This window comes from Natrix helvetica, assembly GCF_964273705.1.
Source record: "Natrix helvetica genome assembly, chromosome: 9".
Taxonomy (NCBI): Eukaryota; Metazoa; Chordata; class Lepidosauria; order Squamata; family Natricidae; genus Natrix; species Natrix helvetica.
In genome coordinates this window covers 5,939,809-5,960,849 of record NC_138560.1, presented here as the reverse complement: position 1 = coordinate 5,960,849, position 21,041 = coordinate 5,939,809, and the positions used below count along the sequence as shown (strand labels likewise).

Here is a 21,041-nt window from a genome sequence, read left to right as displayed (position 1 = left end):
AGGGGGGGAGGGAGGGAGGGAGACCCTCTCTTGGGCTTTGAACTTTCTTCCTGTTCCTGTGGCAAGGGCATGTATTCTGATTGGTTGTCATACTCCCATGGGGGCACGCAGGGGTAACTTTGTAGGCTGTCTTGGGTCCCAGGCTTGGTTGAATCTTCCCAGGTGCTAGGTGATGAGATGGGTAGAGGGCTAATCCTATTATGTCCCGAGGGTGAAGGCCGTTTGTTTTGTAGATAAACTGGCCCAGCCATTTGTCTTGTAGATAGGTTGGCACCAAAATGTCTTCTGGGAGGTGGGGGGAGAGAGATGAGACTCTGAGTTTATGTCTTTAGAAACATGTTTCTCTTTTAGGGAAAATATAAACATTCTGCCTTTTTAACATTTTTAAAAATATTTCATTTTTCTAATAGATGAGTGGCTGCTAACTTTCTACAGCCGCAAAAGCAAATCACATGATCTCGGGACAAAGCAACCATCATGCTTGTGAGTCAGTTGTCAATCATCTGAATGTCAATCATGAGACTTTGGGGATGCTGCAACCGTCATAAGTGTAAAAAACAGTCACAAGTCATGTTTTTTTCAGTGCCATTATAAGTTCGAACAGTCACTAAGTGAACTGTTGTAAGTTGAAGACTACCAGTACAGTACAGCCAGCCTCAGAGTCCTGAGTCAGTCAACTCATTGGGTAGGTCTGGTATAATGAAAAGAAGGACTAGGGGAGACATGATAGCAGTGTTCCAATATCTCAGGGGTTGCCACAAAGAAGAGGGAATCAAGCTATTCTCCAAGGCACCTGAAGGCAGGACAAGAAGCAATGGGTGGAATATCTCAGGGGCTGCCACAAAGAAGAGAAAGTCAAGCTATTCTCCAAGGCATCTGAGGATAGAACAAGAAGCAATGGGTGGAAACTCATCAAGGACAGAAGCAACTTAGAACTGAGGAGAAACTTCCTGACAGTTAGAACAATTAATCAATGGAACAGCTTCCCTCCAGAAGTTGTGAATGCTCCAACACTGGACGTTTTGAAGAAGAGCTTGGACAGACATTTGTCTGAAATAGTGTAGAGTTTCCTGCTTGAGCAGGAGGTTGGACTAGAAGACCTCCAAGGTCTCTTCCAACTCTGTTGTCTGCCTTTCTGATGAGTGAAAAGGAAGTAATGATATCATTGCTATAGTGCCACCTCCTGGCCATATCATGCCATGGTATGTACCAGCACTTAATAATAATAATAATAATAATAATAATAATAATAATAATAATAATAATAATAATAATAATAATAATAATAATAATAATAATAATTATTTTATTTGATTAGCCGCAACCCTCTCCCGAAGGACTCGGGGCGGCGTACAATCAAAACGGATAAAATACACATAAGACAAACATATATACAAAAAGAACAGAGACATATACATATGTGCATGGAGGAGAGTTGACTTCTAAGTGAAAGACAATTAAAAATACAATTTAAAATCCCCTTAAATAAAATTACTAAATTAAAAAACCCATCAGGAGCGTCACGAAGTTATGGTTGAGCCAGGCCAGCTATTTGGAAAAGGTGGGTCTTGAGCTTGACACGGAAGGAGCGGAGGTCAGTAGTGGTCCTAATATCCGGGGGGAGGTCATTCCACAGGGCTGGGCCCGCCACAGAGAAGGCTCTGCTCCTAGGCGCCGCCCCATGGCACTGTCTGGTGGACGGCACCTGGAGAAGTCCCTCTCTGCGCGAGCGGATGGGTCGTAGGGATGTATGGGGCAGAATACGATCCCGCAGGTAACTAGGAAAAACTAGTCCAGATAAAAAGAACCAACATTGCACAATTTTTATTGTAAGGCTACAGCAATAGAGTCTTGCAAGTCCAAAGGTACCTCTCACCTCTCTTTGGCGAACCAAATGTAAAAGTTAACGTGCCGGTGGGATTCAGACAGTGCGAACCAGCTGAATCCCACCCCTGCTCTAACCTCATAATAAAAGTAATTTGTAAATTGTAATTTGTAAAAGCCTTTGTAATTTTGATTTCCAAGTCTGGTCTACCTCCAGGGTTGACATCAATCCTGCCAGTCTAAGCACATTTTCCCCTCCCTCCTTTTATCTTTGCAAGAACTTGGGATGTTCTTATCGGAGAATCTTTCTCAAACGACAGCTCTCTCCTAGGCTCAAATTTCTATTATCTGGTTGTTGTCCTCCAAATTGTTCTTCCCACTGCAACTTGTGTTCAAATAACAAACTTGGTCAGGTTAGCTCAAGACCTAGCATCTCTACTTGCCCCTGTGTGCATTAAGTCTGGTTTGTGCTCAGGCCGTTGTTTTTGAGTGCTAAGCTATTGTTGTAAACGACAACTCTATGCATTGGCGGGGGGGGGGGGGAGGAGAGGATAGAGAGAAAATGCCAGACCTCCAATCCAGCCTGCAGGCCAACTTTGCAGGAAACAGATGTTTCCTGTCTGCTTATTTTGATCGACTCACTGACCTCAAAATGCTTTTTGGATATTGAGTTCCAATATAAACTGCTGGGTATAAGAGAGAGAGAGAGAGAGAAAAGATATTTTCCACCAATATGCCAGCTATGAAGTTGACTTCAACAAGACCTTCCTGATTCAAGGAAGCTCCTGTAGGAAGTTAGCACCCATCCCTCTCCTAGGAAAATGAAATATTTTAGGAAATATTAAAGAGGCAGAATATTATATTTCCCTGGATGAGACATGGAGAAAGATGTTTTTAGGCAGGAAACAGACTCTAAGTCTATTCTTAGGCAAATGCTCTCACCTGGGAGCCAAAACAGAGTGTGAGGGGACTCCTGGAAGGGGTGAGGCAGGAAGGACTCGGGCCAATCAGAAATTTAATAACCAGTTCACCTGAACCAGCCCGAACCAGCTGAATCCCAGCACTGGGTTGTTGGTTTTCAAAATTACAAGCAGGTACAGTTTTCCAGAAAAATGAAGCTTTCGTCCCTGTTTCTCTTCCTTTCCATTGGAAGACCCTAAAAAAATGGTACTGGTGATTTTGGCACTGGAATAAATTGTATAAAGAGGCTTTACGTGAAAGTCCTATTGATGGAGTTCTTTTGTGATAACTATCTTCTTTCTTCCTGATAAGTGCTCCTAATCACAAACTTATGATTTATGATGGATGTATTTTTTTAAGATGACTGTAATCATGATTTATCGCTTATAGCTTTACGTACAATGAGGGCTTATGCAACAAAGACAAATTCCTTGTGCGTCTAACAGGGACGTGCGGTCAGGGGAGGCAGGGGAGGCAGAGCCTCACCGCTCTCATCATGAAAATAAAAAAAAAGGGAAAAGGCGCTGAGGAGCCTTCTGCACACATGGTCCGGGAATGGGACCACGTGTGCAGGAGGCTCCTCTAGCCTCAGCCTCCCTCCTGCACACGTGGTCCCATTCCCCGCCTTCCTGAGTCAACATGAAGGGGACCGCGGAGCGTGAGCTGCGGTCCCGTGGAGCTTGCTCCGTGGTCCCCTTCATATTGACTCAGGAGTCAGGAAGGAGGGGAATGGGACCACGTGTGCAGGAGGCTGAGGCAGCTTCAGCCTCCTGCACACATGGTCCCATTCCCCGCCTTCCTGAGACAACATGAAGGGGACCACGGCTCGCGCTGATGATGTCACCAGCCTCACCAGCCATAAACCTCACTGCACGTCACTGGCGTCCAATCACACTTGGCCAATAAAGAATTCTGTTCTGTTCTGTTCCGTTCTATTCGTAACCTTTGAGTTTGTTTCTAGAAGCACAAAGAAGGTGGTTCTTGGCTAGGGCTGAAGGGAATTGAAGACTCTACATCCATATGATAGTAAATGAGAACCACAATTGAACATTGATTCTCACCATCACAGTTAGTGATGACATTAAAGGACATTAGCCCGCCTTTCTATGGTTAGGGGACAGTCCTGGACATCCAAAACATTAACTCAAGTGCTGTGAGCCTCGGAGTAATCAACCTTTCCTGGTTTTCTTTTGAAATATCTATGATTATAGAAGAGACAGAAGTTGGAAGCAAGCTGGATCACTGAATCTTTAGGTGACCTGAGGATTTAAATCCCTAACCCCTGATTTAAAGCATCTAATGAAGCCGACTTCGGATGTCAGCTGCAGCTCACAAAAAAAAAAAACTATTGCTTTTAATAAACATTCTTAGCTGAAAAAGTGACATCCAACTCCAGATTTTGGAACACCGTAGTCCAGCTCGATTTTTCTCCTATGATGACGTCTTCACACTTGGCAAAAATCAACCCAGGAGTTTCCCCAGAAGGATGCCAGAAAGAATTGTGATGATGAGTCCAAACCACCTGGGAATGGAAGTAACACCCCCAGAGTGCCCTTGAGTTAGAGTCAGGTTATTCCATTGGCCAACGGTTGAGAGTTCCTGTTGGTGGATTGAAGAGTCTGGTGTGCATTGCATAACATGATGTCCACTGTTTTCAGGAGCCATGGCTTCATATCCAACCAGACTATCACAGAGAGCTTTGTTTGCACATCCCTTCAAGCTGAGCTCCAGAGAAACTATATCTATGGAGAAAATGAAAGGGATGAGTGCAGTGGTGGGATTCAATTTTTTTTACCACCAGTTATGTGGGCGTGGCTTGGTGGGCGTGGTGTGGTTTGTTTGGCATGGCAGGGGAAGGATACTGCTAAATCCCCATTCCCTCCCCCTCCCCCACTAACCTGCTTTCCAGATCCCTTCTCCTGTTCAGGGCAACAGAAGAAGATCAGCTGGGAGGCTGGGAGGAAGCGAGGGCGGGGCCAGCCTACTTGCCGGTTCTCCAAAATTGTTCAGGCATCGAACCGGTAGTAATGCCAGCAGGAAACACCCCCCCTGCCCACAACCAACCAACCAAGGCTTTGGCCAATGTATGAACTCAACCTGGAGCCTTCAAAGACAGTCTTCCTCATGGAGACTTCCATTAGAAATCTGGAGCTGGGGATCTGTCCCTCTTGATCGAGGGAAGTTGTCATCCAAAATCAGGCTAATGTAATTTGAGGAAGGTTGAGCTAAGTAGATAATGAATTACCCAGAAGTCCTTCGGCACAGTACAGCTCATCTCCAGTGCAATCCGTAACTTCTTCGTGACATGTTTTTCCTATTGCAAAGCATGCTGGGCACTGCTTCCCATTGGCTGGGGCCTTCTTGGGCAATTCTATAGAAAAAGTAGAACCATCAGATGTGGGATGAGATACAAATATATTCCCAATGAAAAGGGCTTTAGGCAGTGGCAGGATTCAATATTTTTTACTACCAGTTCTGTGGGAGTGGCTTTGTGGGCATGGCAGGGGAAGAATACTGCAAAATCCCCGCTGTATTTTTTCCCAGACAATAAGTCATCTGTGTACCATTGGGTTGAAATTGCTCGAGATATTCCAGAGTTATGCTGAAACATACACACACACACACACACACACACACACACACACACACACACATATATATATATATAGGTGTGTGTTTTTGTAGATTTTGACGGGTGTAGGTATGCTGGTTTTGTTGTATTCGGGTCTTTTCCCGTGTAAGATTGAGATTGTCTTTGCAACGTTTCGGCAGGATCTCACCTGCCATCTTCAAGCTTGGGCTTAAAATGGGAACGGAGCTGCCGTCTTTCTGTAAATCTTTTTTACAGACGGCAGCTCCGTTCCCATTTTAAGCCCAAGCTTGAAGATGGCAGGTGAGATCCTGCCGAAACGTTGCAAAGACAATCTCAATCTTACATGGGAAAAGACCCGAATACAACAAAACCAGCATATATATATGTGTGTGTGTGTTGTATTTGTACTGATAAATAAATAAAGGGAGACTAGTATAGATCTATTTCGAGCTAATTAGCTCTCATCAGCTAGCCATACCCTTACTGGGATTTGAACCCGGGCTGTATATATCTTAGGCAGGAGTCTTAGCCACTAAGCCACGGGCTCTTTTCCTTATCAGTATATATATATACTGTATGTTACATACATATATATATATATATTAGTAACACATATTAAGAATATTCATGACAAAGTACTGGCAGTCCTTGACAAACAGCAGTTTGCTTAGTGACCATTTGAAGTGCAGTTCCTAGAACACCTGAAGTGGAGAACAAGACAGGGAAACCTGGATGAGAAGAACCTAGCCCTGACCTACCTGGAGGGACTGTGACTCTACATTCATCTCCTTCGCAGCATCTTAAGTGGCCAACAGCTTTTCCTAGCTGGCCCAGGTTAATGACTTGAATGCCTTGGTCACAGAGGTCAGATGAGACACAGGTTTTTAGAGTCAGGGATAGCCCTGTGGGAAATGAAGAAGGAGAAACAGCTTTACCACCCAAAGAAACCATGATGGCTGTTGCAGAGTCATTAGGAAGCATGTTTGAGAACGGAAGGCATTCTTTCCCATTTTCAAAAGCCAAGCAAGCTGTTGCATCAGGGGTGTCAAACTCAAAGCCTGGGGGGCGGATCCAGCCTGCAGGCTGCTTAGATCTGGCCCGCTGGCTGCCCAGGAAGCAACAAATGACTGGCCCGTGGAGCCTCTGCCAGTGAAAATGGGGCTTCCTCCCAAGCTCTGTTTTCACTGATAGAGAGTTGCAGGAGGCTGTCCCAGCTGAAAACGGAGCTCGGGAGCCCATTTTCACTGGCAGAGAACTCAGGTCACCACAGGCACCCTTGACATGAGTGACGTTGAACTGGCCATGCTCACCCTGGTCACGCCCCCCTCGTCCCCCCAAGGTCAAACACAACCCTCATGCGGCCCTCAATGAAATCGAGTTTGACACCCCTGTGTTGGATGACTCCAGTTGGGTTTCTCCCAGTGAGGAGTACTTAGTCCTTCCACCAAAGATTTCTCCCTTCAGAACTCAATCCAAAGTGAGTAGGTAGAGGAACACTTGGGACCTTAGCCATAAAAAACCCTAAATCTTAAGTATTTTTTATTTGAGGTCATGTGTGCCTACTTTTGGGGAGCCTCATTCTTGATGTATACTACAGCTGGTCTAGGGATTAAGGCACCATGCCAAAAACTGGGAGACCGGGAGTTCTAGTCCACTTTAGCCGTGAAAGATGGCTGGGTGACTTTGGGCCAATCACCAGGAGAAGGTGAGTTCTAGTCAGGGGTGGGTTCCGGCTTCTGTTACTGCTGGTTTGCTCAAGGGCGTGCTTTGCGCACATGGGCGCTTGATGCGTAATACATGCACAGCAGTAAAAAAATTGCTTCTGCGCATACGCAGAAGCAAAAAACAAGATGGCACCCCCTGTGGTGCTGCCGATAGAACCGGTTTGGGGGTGTGGCCGGCCGAGTTACTACCTACTCTGCTGAACTGGTCCGAACCGGTAGGAACCCACCTCTGGTTCTAGTCCTGCTTTAGCCATGAAAGCCAGCTAGGTGTCTTCAGGCCAATCACCAGGAGATGGTGAGTTCTAATCCCACTTTGGTCATGAAAGCCAACTGAATTCCTTGGGCCAATCACTCCCTCCCAGGCCACAGTGTGAGGAAATACGAGTCCGTCAGAAGGAGCACTGTGTATTTTCGCTGCCCCAAGTTATTTATAAAATAATAAAGGCAGAATAATAATTAAATAAAAGCAACCTCCTTGGGGCCTGTAGGAGACACATCTTCTTATACTTACGCATTGGGAGGACCATATTAGTAACACTGCACACGTCTTTCCCAAAATCACATGCCACCATATTCCCAGAACAATCTCCTAGTCCGAAGCATTCTTCACATTCCAGAGATAATCCTACAGCATCAAAACAACAACAAAAGAACGGCAAATTGGAAACTTTCTTTCTTTTTCTCTGCCCAGTTTAAGACCAAGGTCACAACAAGACTTCACCAATAACCTTCCAGATGTACAGCTTCTAGATCCCTCAACTGTAGGCTAACTCTATGAAGCTAATTTAAGGGAGTGGTGCACTAAACTAGAGCAATTAATTATAAACTGCCCCAATGTGCTTTATAGCACTTCCTGGGCTGTTTACCATGTCAGCACATTGCCCCCAACCATCTGGGTCCTCATTTTACCGACCTCGGAAGGATGGAAGGCTGAGTCAACCTTCAGCCCCATCAGGTTTGAACTCCAGACTGTGGGCAGAATTTGCTTGCCTTCTAACCACTGTGCTACCAGGCTTCTAGATAGCCAGAAGGTAGAATATTGCCTAAACTTCCAAACAGTTTTTCAGGAGGCAAATAAAATAAATATGTGAAATTGTCTGACTGTGCTACTAACCATAATAATAATATTGCAGGTGGTTCATTGGGTATTATTATTATTATGGTTCATAGCACTGTCAGACAGATGTTCAGACTGGGTATGCCATTTTTATCCACCTTCGTCCTTCCCAATGACCTGGGATAGTCAGATGTTGTTGTTAGATGGTGTTAAAGGTATCCTTACAGGATGCCAGCTGCCTTTTGCTATTGATCGATGGTGGTTTTATCAGTGCAAGGAGGATTCAAGCGGTGCGCCAGATGTTTTTTGGATTGCACCCAAGAGATCTACTACCATTGGTACTGCCTAATATTCTCCCGGTTCATCACGCCGTCAGCCAAATATTCAGACTAGATATGGCATTGTTAAATTATTCTTATTATTATATTCATCTGCTGACCATCTCGTGATTTGAGATGAGCCTGAGCGACTTACAGGGAGATAAAATAGCCAAATATCCAAACAATTATAAATATAGAAAGAAGTTAAAATTTAAAAAAAAAAGTTACACCAAAAAGCATGAGTTTAGAGCGGTGGTTAAGAACACTGGAATTGAGAAAAAAGGAAAAAGTTTCTTATGCTTGCTTTTTTCACCAGCTTCAAAGTTCCTCCCTCCTTGTGTGTGTGTGTGTGTGTGTGTGTGTGTGTGTGAGACAGAGAGGGAGAGAGAGAGAGAGGAAGAGTGAGAGAGAGAAAGAGAAAGGATGGGAGGGAGGGGGGAGAGAGGGAGAGAGAGGGAGGAGGAGATGGGGAGAGAAGAGAGAATTAATCTTCCCAACCTCTATAGTAGATGGTTTGGTTTCGTTTAACTTCAGTTAACTCCAGCCAAGTATTTTTGCTAAATTTCGATCAGGTTCACATTTTCAACTTTTGCATCCCCCAAAATCAGAAGAGGGGGGGATTTTAATTTTTTAACTTTAAAATTAAATTTTCAGATTTTAATTTTTTCACGGAGATTCAGTTCTTTGCATCCAGAGACTGAAATCCATTCACCAACGGAGGATTATAAAAGCCACAGAACTAGATCCCACAATCTATTTGCCCCCAACGCTGGAAGTTTTTAAGAAGATGTTGGATAACCATTTGACTGAAATGGTGTAGGGTTTCCAGATTAGGCAGGGGGTTGGACTAGAAGACCTCCAAGGTCCCTTCCCACTATTCTATTCTATTCTACTCTACTCTACTCTGCTTTCTACTCTACTCTATTCTATTCTGTTCTATTCTATATTTCAAAGCAGTCTGCAGCAGTATTCTGATCCTGTAGAAGATGGTACTACTATTTACAGATCCTGCCCAGAATCTCACTGGGGTCTGTTTTGGGGGATTCTGGTAGATGAAGTCTTCACACCTTAAAAGTTGTGAAGTTTGAAAAAACACTAGCCTAGAGATTTTGTCAGCTCCCCCAAAACACCTCCCTTTCAGTATGCCAAATAGAATTATTCCTTTCTTTGAAAGTCTACAGTCTCGCCTTGTCTGCGCGCCAAATTCTCTTGAAAAAAAAATGCTATGAATTTGCCAAAGCAGCGAAGGCATGGAAGCCATTCACTTCAAACATTTGTCCCTGTTGCCTACTTACCTTTGGTAATAAATAGGGCAAGAGGAAGGAAGGCGGTCAGTGAAGTCTTCATGATGACTGACTGGTGCTTTCTTCAGATCTGGAAAGCCTGAATATAGGAAATACTCTTAGGATGTCCAAAGCTGAGAAAGCATTTTTAACAGCAGCCCCAAACCACCACTTCCTGAAAAAAGAGGCGGGTTTAAGAAATAAAAATGGTTTTCTGGAAGTGGGGGAGAGAGAGAGAGAGAGAAAAAAAAACAGAAGGAATGCTTTGCGGGAAACTAAATCTACTTGTTTCCTGTTTTGCTGTCCAAGAGTAAACGTTACTTGAATAACAAACTGACTTGGGGATGAAGCCAAATAAAATGTGAAACATTTAATAGCCAGCCAAAGTCATCTTTACATATGTTGCTCGGTGCCAGTTTTAAAGTTGCCAATTCTTACCCTCCAGACGAAAATACAGACTGCCTATTAAGCGCGGTTCAATTGCTGCTGAAGATTTGAACTGCGTCATTGTAACTGAGGGACGCGGTGGGCTCGGGGTCTAAGACACTGAGCTTGTTGATCAGAAAGGTCAGCAGTTTGGCGGTTCGAATCCCTAGCGCCGTTTAACGGAGTGAGCTCCCGTGACTTGTCCCAGCTTCTGCCAACCTAGCCGTTCGAAAGCATGTAAAAATGTAAGTAGAAAAATAGGAACCACCTTTGGTGGGAAGGTAACAGCGTTCCGTGCACCTTCGGCGTTTAGTCATGCCGGCCACATGACCATGGAGACGTCTTCGGACAGCTCTGGCTCTTCGGCTTTGAAATGGAGATGAGCACTGCCCCCTAGAGTCGGGAACGACTAGCACAGATGTGCCAGGGGAACCTTTACCTTAACTGACAGGGTTCACCCAAATGTGTGCAGCTGGGATGTCTATCCACCCAATTTCCAGAGCCAAAGCTGACACTGCCACATTCTTTCTCTTGCTGTAAAACCAAAGGAAAGGATTTGAGGCTCGTTAAACACTAACAAAGTCTCTTAATCAGAAGTTTTCAAGGAGCTGAAAATACATTGGAAGGCGAGAGCCATGGTAATCAGAGGTGGCATTCAGCCAATTCAGACTGCTTCACACGAACCAGTAGTGGAAATATTGCGAGGCTCAGACTCTATGCCGTCCTATTTAGGTGTATTTTCAAGCCATGCGCATATTTAAAGCACATGCGCAGAAAGTTGAGTGCATGTGTCAATGGGGCGCGTGCACTCACATTTGCGAACTGGTAGGGGAAGTAAGTGAATACCACCCCTGATGGTATCCAGTATCATATAATCAGTTCAACACACAAAGTCGCTAACAGTAGCAAAACACACAGTAACTCACGATACATCCACCGATCACCATCTAACAAACAGAGAGCTAACAGTCATTCTGGCTCCCTCTTATGGCTGCTTGAGGTAACTGCAACCAATCACATTACAGCAGTACTTAAAGAAACACTACTACCATCCTGGTTTATATATTGCTAACCCAACTGTTAGCTTACATTCCTACCAGTAGTCCTCGACTTACAGCAGTTCACCTAGCATTTCACTGAAAATGTGACTTATGGCCATTTTTCACACTTAGGACCATGGCGGCATCCTCGTGTGACCAAACTTTGGATGCTTCGCAACGGGTTTGTATTTATGATGGTTGTGGCATCCTGGCGGCATATGGTCCCTTTTTGCGACCTTCTGACAAGCAAATTCAAGGCGGGTAGCCAGATTCACTTAACTATCAGGTTATTAGCTTAACTGCAACCATCCACTCAACAACCGTGGCAGGAAAAGTAATAAAATGGGGCAAGTGCAGTCCTTTCCTGACCTTAGTTGAGATTACCATGTTGAGTGAACCTGGATCGCTGTTACTTTCCCCCCAAAGTGTTACCTATTTATCTGTTCTCAGTGGCATGCTTTCAAGCTGCTTGGTGAGAAGGAGCTAGGGCAAGGAACAGGAGCTCACCCCATTGTGCGGCCCTTGGGTCTCAAACCCAGGCTGTCAGCTTTCCAGCTGACAAGCTTAGCATCTTTAACCATTAAGCCATCACAATCCCATAAAATGTATGTAGTAGTAGTAGTAGTAGTAGTAGTAGTAGTAGTAGTATTTATTAAATATATTTCTTTTCCATCTCTCTATCAAGCAACGGTGGCTTAAGTTAGAAATATTAAAACATGAAGCATTAAAATTAAAACATTAATATTAACAACAAACTGGATAAAAGGATTAATGTGAAACAGGGGGGAGGTGAGATCTTATGTAATCTATTAGTCAGATGATTTGACATATTATATTATATTGTATTGTATTATATTGCATTGTATTGTATTGTATTGTATTATCACTTCCTTATATTATCATTGCATTATATTATTATTATAATATATATAAGGAAGCAGTTTGATTTAACCTAGTGAGATGTTCGGCTTACAAAATACAGCTAAAACTGCCTTCAACTCTTCTTAGCCACGGAGAAATGGATTTTGACAGGCCTGCTGGAGCATATGAGGAAGTGAAACAAATTATAGTAAGGGATTTTGCTTCAACTACTGAGCCCCTCAGTAATTGAAGCAATTGCTTTAATTCTACGGCTGAAAAGACCAAAAAAAAAAAAAAAAACCCACAACCCCAGATCTGCAGAATCCTGCAGAATTTCAAAATAGCATAGTAGATGGGAAGGGAGGGGAAATGCCACCCACCCTAAAAATAGTAAAAGAATCTCTTGATTTTCGATAAAAAGAGCAATAAAATGAGGAAGTCGGTAGTACCTCTTTTTCTGTTGTTTCTGATGATTTCCATCAAAGTTTTGTTGAGCAATGCAGTAATCACCATCACCATTTAAAGCAATTGCTCACTTCGAAATGCAATTTGTTTGCAAATTCAAAATTCTCAAAATGTCCCCACTATAGAATATGTCATCATTGGCCCAACGGTTCTAAGCTCATCCTCAGAACTACACAACCCATGCTTCAGAGTTATACAAAGCATGAAATGGACTGTCCTTCATGCAAGAAAAAAAAATGAAAACATTGGGAGTGTTGGATTTCCTTGTGGAAAATGCCAAAAATTGTGGTGGAAATGCATCCAGCTTTGGAAGCAGGGATCATCAACCCAATATTTGAGGTGCTGCCCCAAAGAAGAGGGAGTCAAGCTACTCTCCAAAGCACCTGAAGGCAGGACAAGAAGCAATGGATGGAAACTAATCAAGGAGAGAAGCAACCTGGAACAAAGGAGAAACTTCCTAAAGGTGAGGACAATCAACCAATGTTACAGCTTGCCTGCAGAAGTTGTGGGAGTCTTTTAAGAAGAGATTGGACAATCATTTGTCTGAAATGATATAGGGTCTCCTTAGCCATCACTGTCCTTGACCCATCTGTAAGGAGAACACGACCCCCTGATTCTTCCAATAATGTGACTCCAGAAAAAGCTCAAGGAACTCTGGACTTTGATGTCCCAATACACCTAAGAGCAGATAGACAAAGAATGGTTGAAGTAGCCCATGGAAAGTAGCTGTAGCCCATGGAAAGTAGTCACTTCATTTTCCTTATCATCCTTGAGGACATTGCAATCCGTGACATGCGTTCAATAAGAACTTGGAAGAACTTCCCAAAAATATGGAATATAGAATGCAGTTTTGTAGTAGGTAAGCGGGTGGTAACAGGTACACCCTAGCCCAGACGCTGCCCATTTTACACTCCACCACAATGCACAAAACACCAGGGTCCATAAGCAGAAGATTACAGAAGAGTGATCAAAGTCCCGGTCCTTTATACTTAGATCATCATTACCCTGACCATCATTTTGACTATTTTTATCTCACACCATAAATGCCAGTCAAGGACATACACACCAGGGTCCCAAGTAACACACCCATAGCAAACAGAAGTCCGAGGCAAGCGGGTTCCTCAAAGAATAAGTTTATTGGGCATATCACATTGGCACAAACTGGTGAAAACCAACTCTGAAGGTCCCCATAGTTTTCACCTAATTAAAAGTAAAAGTCCCCTCCTTTTTCTGGGGAGGTCCATCAAAACTTCACATGGTCGTCAAGCAACCAATTGTAAGTCAAGGACTACTTGTGTGTTATAGGCCAAGCACGGTTGTGGCTGAATTGTTTAGGAGATTAAGTTTGGACTGGGTTGGCAATTTGGCGAAGTAGCATATTTGAACCCACACTGTTTGTTTAAAGAACGGCTGAATGGATTGTGCAGGACCAGAAAAATGGGTTAATTTGATAATTAGGTTAAGCATGTTGAGTGAGAGCAGCCAATGTAAAGAGGCCATTCCAACCAGAACAGAAACGTTGATATTACTGTACTATATACTGGTTTGCATTCAGCACCATGGACAGCATCCCTGACCAGCTCAAGGTTCACTCACCCTTCCATCTTTCCGAGGTTGGTAAAATGAGAACCCAGATAATTGGGGCCAAGAGGCTGACTCCGCAAGCCGCTTAAGAGATTGCTGTAAATGGTATATAAGTCTAAGTAGTATTGCTCTTCGTGGTAACAAAAAATAGCAAAGAATAGTAACAAAAACTAGCAAATATGTGTTTTGGCCACACATGACTGGCCAGTGTCATCATTAAAAAAATCCAGAATAGAAAAGAGAAATTCCATCCATAGTAACACAATTTCTGCATAATATGGAAATATCTCTCTGTGAACGTGTACAATATCAGGAGGAGCTTCCGCCTGGAATTTTGAAGAATTTCTAATGCTCTTGTCCTAGATCAGCGTTGGTGAACCTTTTCGGCACTGTGTGAGCCTGTGTGAGTGCACGCAAATGGAAACTACCCGGGGTGCATGTACATGCCGGGAAGATGATCTTTTGGCTTCTAGCATGCACACCGGCCATTTGGTCTTTCTGGTGTGCATGCATGCACAAAGACCAGCTGGCCAGTGCAAATACATGTGACAAAGACCAGAAGATCATCTTCCTGGTGCGCGCATGTGCAGCAGGTGGCTGATCTTCCAGTTTCCAGTTCTCTCGTGCATGAGAAGACCAGCTGGCTGGCACACCAGAACCTGGAAGAGCAACGGGAGATGAAATGCATGCCCGGAGAGATGGCTCTGCATGCCACTTTCGGCATGTATGCCATAGGTTCGCCATCATGGTCCTAGAGGGTGGCCCTGCCCGGGTCCATCGTGCTACTCTACATGTCACCGAAATGTCCCCCCACCCAAAATGAGGTAGGATCCCATGCGGGAAATGTTTCTTTAGGTGTGGGAAAATGGGGGCAGGGGAAGAATGGCAAAGAATCAAAGAAAAGAAGAGCGCCAAAGCGTACAGCTGGAAGGGTTGGTGCATTGATCATCCTTGCAGCAGGAAACGTAGCCTTTGATGAGCTGGGTGTTGCGCAAGTCCAGAACAGCCAAGCCCTTGTCACAGTCCTCTGGATGGATGCAGCTCTTCTTGGTGGCGTGGCTGGTTGGCACTGTAGGGATCCAAATAATAAAAAAAAGAGTTGGTGTCTGAAACAGTGAATTGCTCAGTATCTCTGTGAATGGTGGATCAAAACCTCATGAGCCCGAAACTTCAGCATCCCCGGTGCTTCTCCAGGGTCCCAAGGTTTCTGCTCCAATCTTCCACCATCTGCTAGCCTCCAGATAAGTTAGAACATGAATCAGAATAAAACTAGAAAGGAGCTTGGAGGCCTTCTAGTCCAACCCGCTCCTCAAGCAGGAGACCCTACACAAATGTGGATGCCCAGTTTCTTCTTTAAAAACCTCCAGTGACGGAGCACCCGGAACTTCTGAAGACAAGCCACTCCACCGGTTAATTATCCTCATGGGTTATTTTATCCATGTTCTAGAACAGGGGAGTCAAACTTCATTTCTTTGAGGGCCGCATCAGGGTTGTGTTTGACCTCGGAGGGCTGGGGAGGCACATGCCCAGGGGTGGGGGTGGCCATGGGGGGCATGACATGGGACTCATGTCAGGGGCGCAGTGGTAGGTTGCAATTTATTTTACTACTGGTTCGCTCGTGCGCACGCTTGCACTTGTGCAATTGCGTGATGCTTCTGCGTACGTGGGTGGGGGGAGCCACCACCACTACTGGTTCACCCAATCTGGGGGGAACTGGCAGCAACCCACCTGTGCTGTGATGGCCAAGTGCTAAGGCTGAGCTTCCCTGAGACCCTCCATCACTCTCATTATAATCTCCTTCTTTCCTTCCTTCTCTTCTTTTTCCTTCCCCTCTTTCCTTATTTTCTTCTTTTTCTTCTTCTTCCTTCCCCTCTTCCCTTATTTTCCCTTCCTTGCTCTCTTCCCACTGTCCTTTCTCTTTGTCTTTCCTCTTTCCCTTCCTCCTTTCCTATCCTTCTTGGATGCTCAAATGCAAAAGGGGAAACGTTTCTCCTTTTGTTTTGTTTTTTGTTTCTTTGGATAGACCCCTGCCAGCAAAAACTGAGCTCAGGGGGAGCTGCACACAGAGGCAGAGACACTGAGGGCCAGTCCTTTGCTCTTTCCAGGCCCGCCCCATGGACCAGATCTAAGCCCCCCCAAGGGCCGGATCCAGCCCACGGACTTTGAGTTTGACACCCCTGTTCTAGAACCTACAATGCAGCTAGTCTTTAGTTTTCAATTCTTTGTTTAGGTACCATTTGAAGTTACAACAACGGCACTGAAAAAAAAAGTCAGCTGCCTTGAGTTAATTATAAAGGCAATAAAACTGGGATAATAAATGAACAAGATAATAAACAAAGAAGTTGTCTCTCTGTTTTTCTCTTCCCTGCTCTCCAGATTAGATTAGCCAATCTAGGAAGGAAGTCAGCAATTGATGGAGGCGACTCGCACCCAGGATGCTGAGGGGTGACCACTGAGAGGCTCTGCTTCACACACAAAGACACACAGACACACTCCCGAGAAAAGGCATCACATGAATCTAGAAAAGCATGTCTGTGTTTGAAGTATATTTGAACAGTCTTTACTGTTTCTATCCTTCTCAGCAAAGAGCAGTTTAGGATTCTAATTGACAGAGACAGAGAGACAGAGAGAGAGACAGAGACAGATTGAGAGAGAGAGACAGAGACAGACCCAAAGAGAGAGACAGAGACAGACACACAGAGACAGAAAGAGAGAGACTGAGAGAGAGAGAGACTGAGAGGCAGAGAGAGACACAGAGAGAGAGAGAGAGGCAGAGAGAGAGAGAGACTAAGAGAGGCAGAGACACACACAGAGAGAGAGAGTGGCAGAGAGAGAGAGACTGAGAGAGAGAGAGAGAGAGAGACTCACAGAGAGAGACAAACAGAGAGAGGTAGAGAGATTGAGAGAGACAGAGAGACAGACTCACAGAGAGAGAGAGAGAGAGACAGAGACAGAGAGAGAGACAGAGAGACAAACAGAGAGAGGTAGAGAGAGAGAGAGAGAGAGAGAGAGAGATGAGAGAGACAGAGAGAGGGGGAAGACATCTTTTCTTTCTTAAAGCTGTGAAGCACAAGACATTGATTCCATATATGCTTTAACCAGCAGGATAAAATCAACCCAGTCCATAGAAGAGACCGTTCAGAATCTTCAGAATCCAGACTGACAGGCACTTGGCCTACAACACACCTGACATAACAATAATTGAAAAGAAAAAAGTGTGGTTCATTGACATTGCAATACCTGGTGATGCACGAATTGAAGATAAACAGCAAGAAAAAAAATCACAAAATACCAGGACTTGCAAATTGAGGTTGAGCGACTGTGGAAAAAGAAATCGTGTGTTGTCCCGATTGTAATTGGAGCCCTTGGAGCAATACCTAAAGGGCTACCTCACTATTTGGAAATTCTAAATTTACCTGACTTGAACATTCTGACTCTACAAAAAAAACACCCTACTTGGAACAACTTATATCCTCCGACGTTACCTTAACAGTTCCTAGGTCCTTGGTTAGGACTCGAGCTGTTGAGCTACCAACCAGCCCCAAAGGCTGTGAATCTTACCCAAGATTAACATAATAATAATAATAATAATAATAATAATAATAATAATAATAATAATAATAATAATAATAATAATAATAATAATAATAATAATAATTGATTAAACTTGAATGCTGCCTGTCTCTCCACAATGCCGGGTGACTCCCAATGAAAAAATTACACTAAATTCTCTCTCTCTCTCCCTCTCTCCCTCTCTGTGTGTGTGTGTGTGTGTGTGTGTGTGTGTGTGTGTTCCAGCATAACTTTGGAACGCCTGGGCCGCTGAAATGAAAAAGAGTGAATTATATCTACAGTGTCAAATCACAGTACTTTTGATAGTGATAGTGTGCATTTTGGATTCAAGTTCGTGTGGGTGTGTGGGTGTGGGTGTGTGGGTGTGGGTGTGTGGGTGTTCCAACATTACTTTGACTTGACATTTCCTGTCTAACGCAGGAGTAGCATAAATAAATACCTGGGCAATGCCAGGTTATCAGCTAGTAGAACATAAAAAATAAAGCTGTAAATGAGAATTGCCATGTTTGCTTCTTGAGTTGGGGTGGGGTGTTTTTGCCCAAACCCTTGTCGAGTATCCAGCAGCCCATAACCCACAGATTTCCATACCTCCAGCGATAGTTGTGAATTCTTGCGATCCAACCTCAACAGTTTGCCCGGCTGAGCCCCCCGAACCTCTGCCCGCGTACGAAGAAGGACACAATTCAGGAGGAAATTTGGAGAGGTTTTTTTTCTCCTTGTTGATGAGGGTTGGCCTCTGGGATTTGACAGAATTCAGATGCCGGTTTTAAAAGAGATTTCCCCTGGTTGAGCTGCATGTCTTCTTCTAAATATCTTTGCTCATAAACCATGAATAATCTTTCCAACAACAAGTTACACTGCTGGCTTCTCCTGTCAGATAATTATTGGTGCTCACATATTTTATCCTTTCTGTCCTTTTAAAATATTATTTACTAAAGCAAACACGGTACATGAGATTCCTCCAAATTCTGAGGAATAAATGTTAGATGCTACCGTATTTCTTCTCCTCTCCCTAGACCCACCCCTCCTCTTCTTCCTTCTTCTACGTTTTTAGGAAATTGAAAATCGAGAGTGTTGGGGTGTTAACCCAGTCCATCCTTATGTACTTCTGCAGCATCAGGATCCGGGAAAAACATTAAATGCTACGCATAGCCTGGCACCGATCCAACAGTTAAGTGCGCTGCAGTGAGAAAGTGAATTCAAAAAGTAAATAAAGTCCGACCACTAAGAACTCTGCAGCACTTAACTGTTTGGTGAGTTTGTGTTTTATGTTATTAAAGTATGACATTAAGTCTCATGCTAGCCAAACCCCTCTCATAATACTGAATTAAAGAAGAAAGAAAGACAGAGTGAGCGCCTGAGAGCTAAAGTAAATTTAGTTGTTTGGCTGGTAGGTTTCTATTCTGCCTTTGGACCAGGAACTCAAGGTAGCCAATGCTACTCTCCAATCTGCCATTTTTGTCCACAGCAACGACCCTGTGAGGTAGGCTAGGCTGAGAGTTATCTAGTGAGCCTCTGTAGCAGAAATGAGACTAGAATAGGGACTTCCTCAATCCACAGGGGAATTTCTGGGCCTGGAGGCCTCTATGGGGAGTATCTGTTGGGCCAGCCAGCGGACCTGGCAGCCAATTCAGACAGTGAGGAGGTTGGGGAGGAACATGGGCCAGTCCTGGAGTCTGGGGAAGGCTCTGATAAGGGCTCTGTGTCAGAGGAAGAGAGAGGGCCAGGGCCTTATGCCAGTTATCACCTGCCTTCGGAGTCAGACATCAGTGGGGCAGAAGAACAGCTGGAGCCTGTTCCCAGTGTGCGCATGCGCAGAGTTGCCAGATGAAGGGAACAGCTAAGGAACAGGGGTCGACTTGGGAGTAAGGCCACAGGTGGAGGATGAATGGCCCCTCCCAGAGGAAATAAAAGAAGAGCGAAAGGGGAGTGGAGTTTGCAGGAGACAATTAGTTTGCTTAATTGGTTCGTGACTCTCCGAGACTCCTTGCCAAGTTTTGCAGATATCGGCCTGTCAGCTCTCCAAGCCAGATAAAGTCTGTGCCTGGAAATCCTCCCTTGAAAGACTTTGTTGGATGTGAAAGAGCAGAAATCAAGTCAATTACTAAAAAGGTTTTTTGATGGGACAAGAAGTTTGCTTCAGGCTCTTGGGAAACCTGGGTCAGAACAGTATCAAGCCTGTTCCCAGTTCCCCTTTCTCCTTTCCTTTTCAAATAATTTTATTAATTTTACAAAGCCTATGCATTAGAAAACCCCATAAACTAACAATCCAAAGAAACAAGGAATAGAAATATGAAAAAGTATAAAGAAAAAGAAAGGAATATACAAAGTACGACAGAACTAGAACTCACTGTCTCCAGGTGAGTTGCCTAAAGTCACCCAGCCAGTTTTCATGCCTAAGGCAGGATTAGAACTCACTGTCTCCTACTGATTGGCCCAAAGTCATCCAGCCCACTTTCATGACTAAAATGGAACTAGAACTCACAGTCTCCAGGTGAGCAGCCTAAAGTCACCCAGCCGGCTTTCATACCTAAATTGAGAGTACAACTCTCCATCTCTCCGTTTCTAAGATAGAGGATGAGGCTTTACCTGATCCCTTGACAATCTCTTCAAATGCTTCTAATAGTGTTAGGCAAGGACCAACATGATATCATGTACTATATCCACAATTGACTAGAGTGCTCAGTGCAAACATTTTATTCTCTGCCCAATGCTCTCAGAAGATTCTTCTTGCTGTAATGACGCATCCCACATTTATACATTATGCATGCTGCACAATGTTTTCAATAAAATATAAGAGGAGACAGAATGTAAAATACAATCCACATCCATTAGGAACGCATATCTTAATGGGAAAGTAATGAGTAATAATGGAGCAATATTGCAGGACTTCATTTGAAACCATATTCTCCATCATCTGGGTAACTTTTACTTTCACAATGAATCAGTATAACTGGAAAAGAATTTCTTTTGAGATAAACAGCATCATCATCCAACAGATCAGCATATGTATTTTAATAATTAGGATTTTTCAAGATTGATTTGCTTATGGTTATGGTGATCAATAACTCTTCAAAAAGGAGCAATGTTGAAATATATTGGCATTTCGGGCAGTAACTGAAATTCCTTCTGAAGTTCAGATTCTCACATTACGACAATCAAAATGTTTTTTTGCGGGGTGAGGGGGGTGAGTAGGTTTAAAGTGCCAACACAGACAATTATGGTTTATCCTACAAACCACGATTAAGCAAACTGTGGCTTAATTTGACATGAGAACCCAGTCAGTAATATCAATGTATTTAACTATATAGCAACTCAGAAGTAGATCCCA

General features: G+C 43.9%; 1 protein-coding gene and 1 long non-coding RNA gene across 2 annotated transcripts in view; one reads left to right on the top strand and one right to left on the bottom strand.

The window, feature by feature from the left end:
- Positions 1 to 21,041, top strand: part of LOC309396831 — a 155,481-nt gene that overhangs the window by 15,526 nt on the left and 118,914 nt on the right. The gene's annotated exons all lie outside the window — the stretch shown is intronic.
- On the bottom strand, positions 4,075 to 9,927 carry LOC309396760 (phospholipase A2 inhibitor NAI-like). Its single transcript, XM_081962167.1, has 5 exons — positions 9,774 to 9,927; positions 7,613 to 7,726; positions 6,136 to 6,279; positions 5,030 to 5,155; positions 4,075 to 4,526 (listed from the first exon to the last, which is right to left on the bottom strand). The coding sequence occupies exons 1-5, from the start codon at positions 9,823 to 9,825 to the stop codon at positions 4,246 to 4,248; spliced, it is 717 nt and encodes a 238-aa protein (XP_081818293.1). The 5' UTR covers positions 9,826 to 9,927; the 3' UTR covers positions 4,075 to 4,245.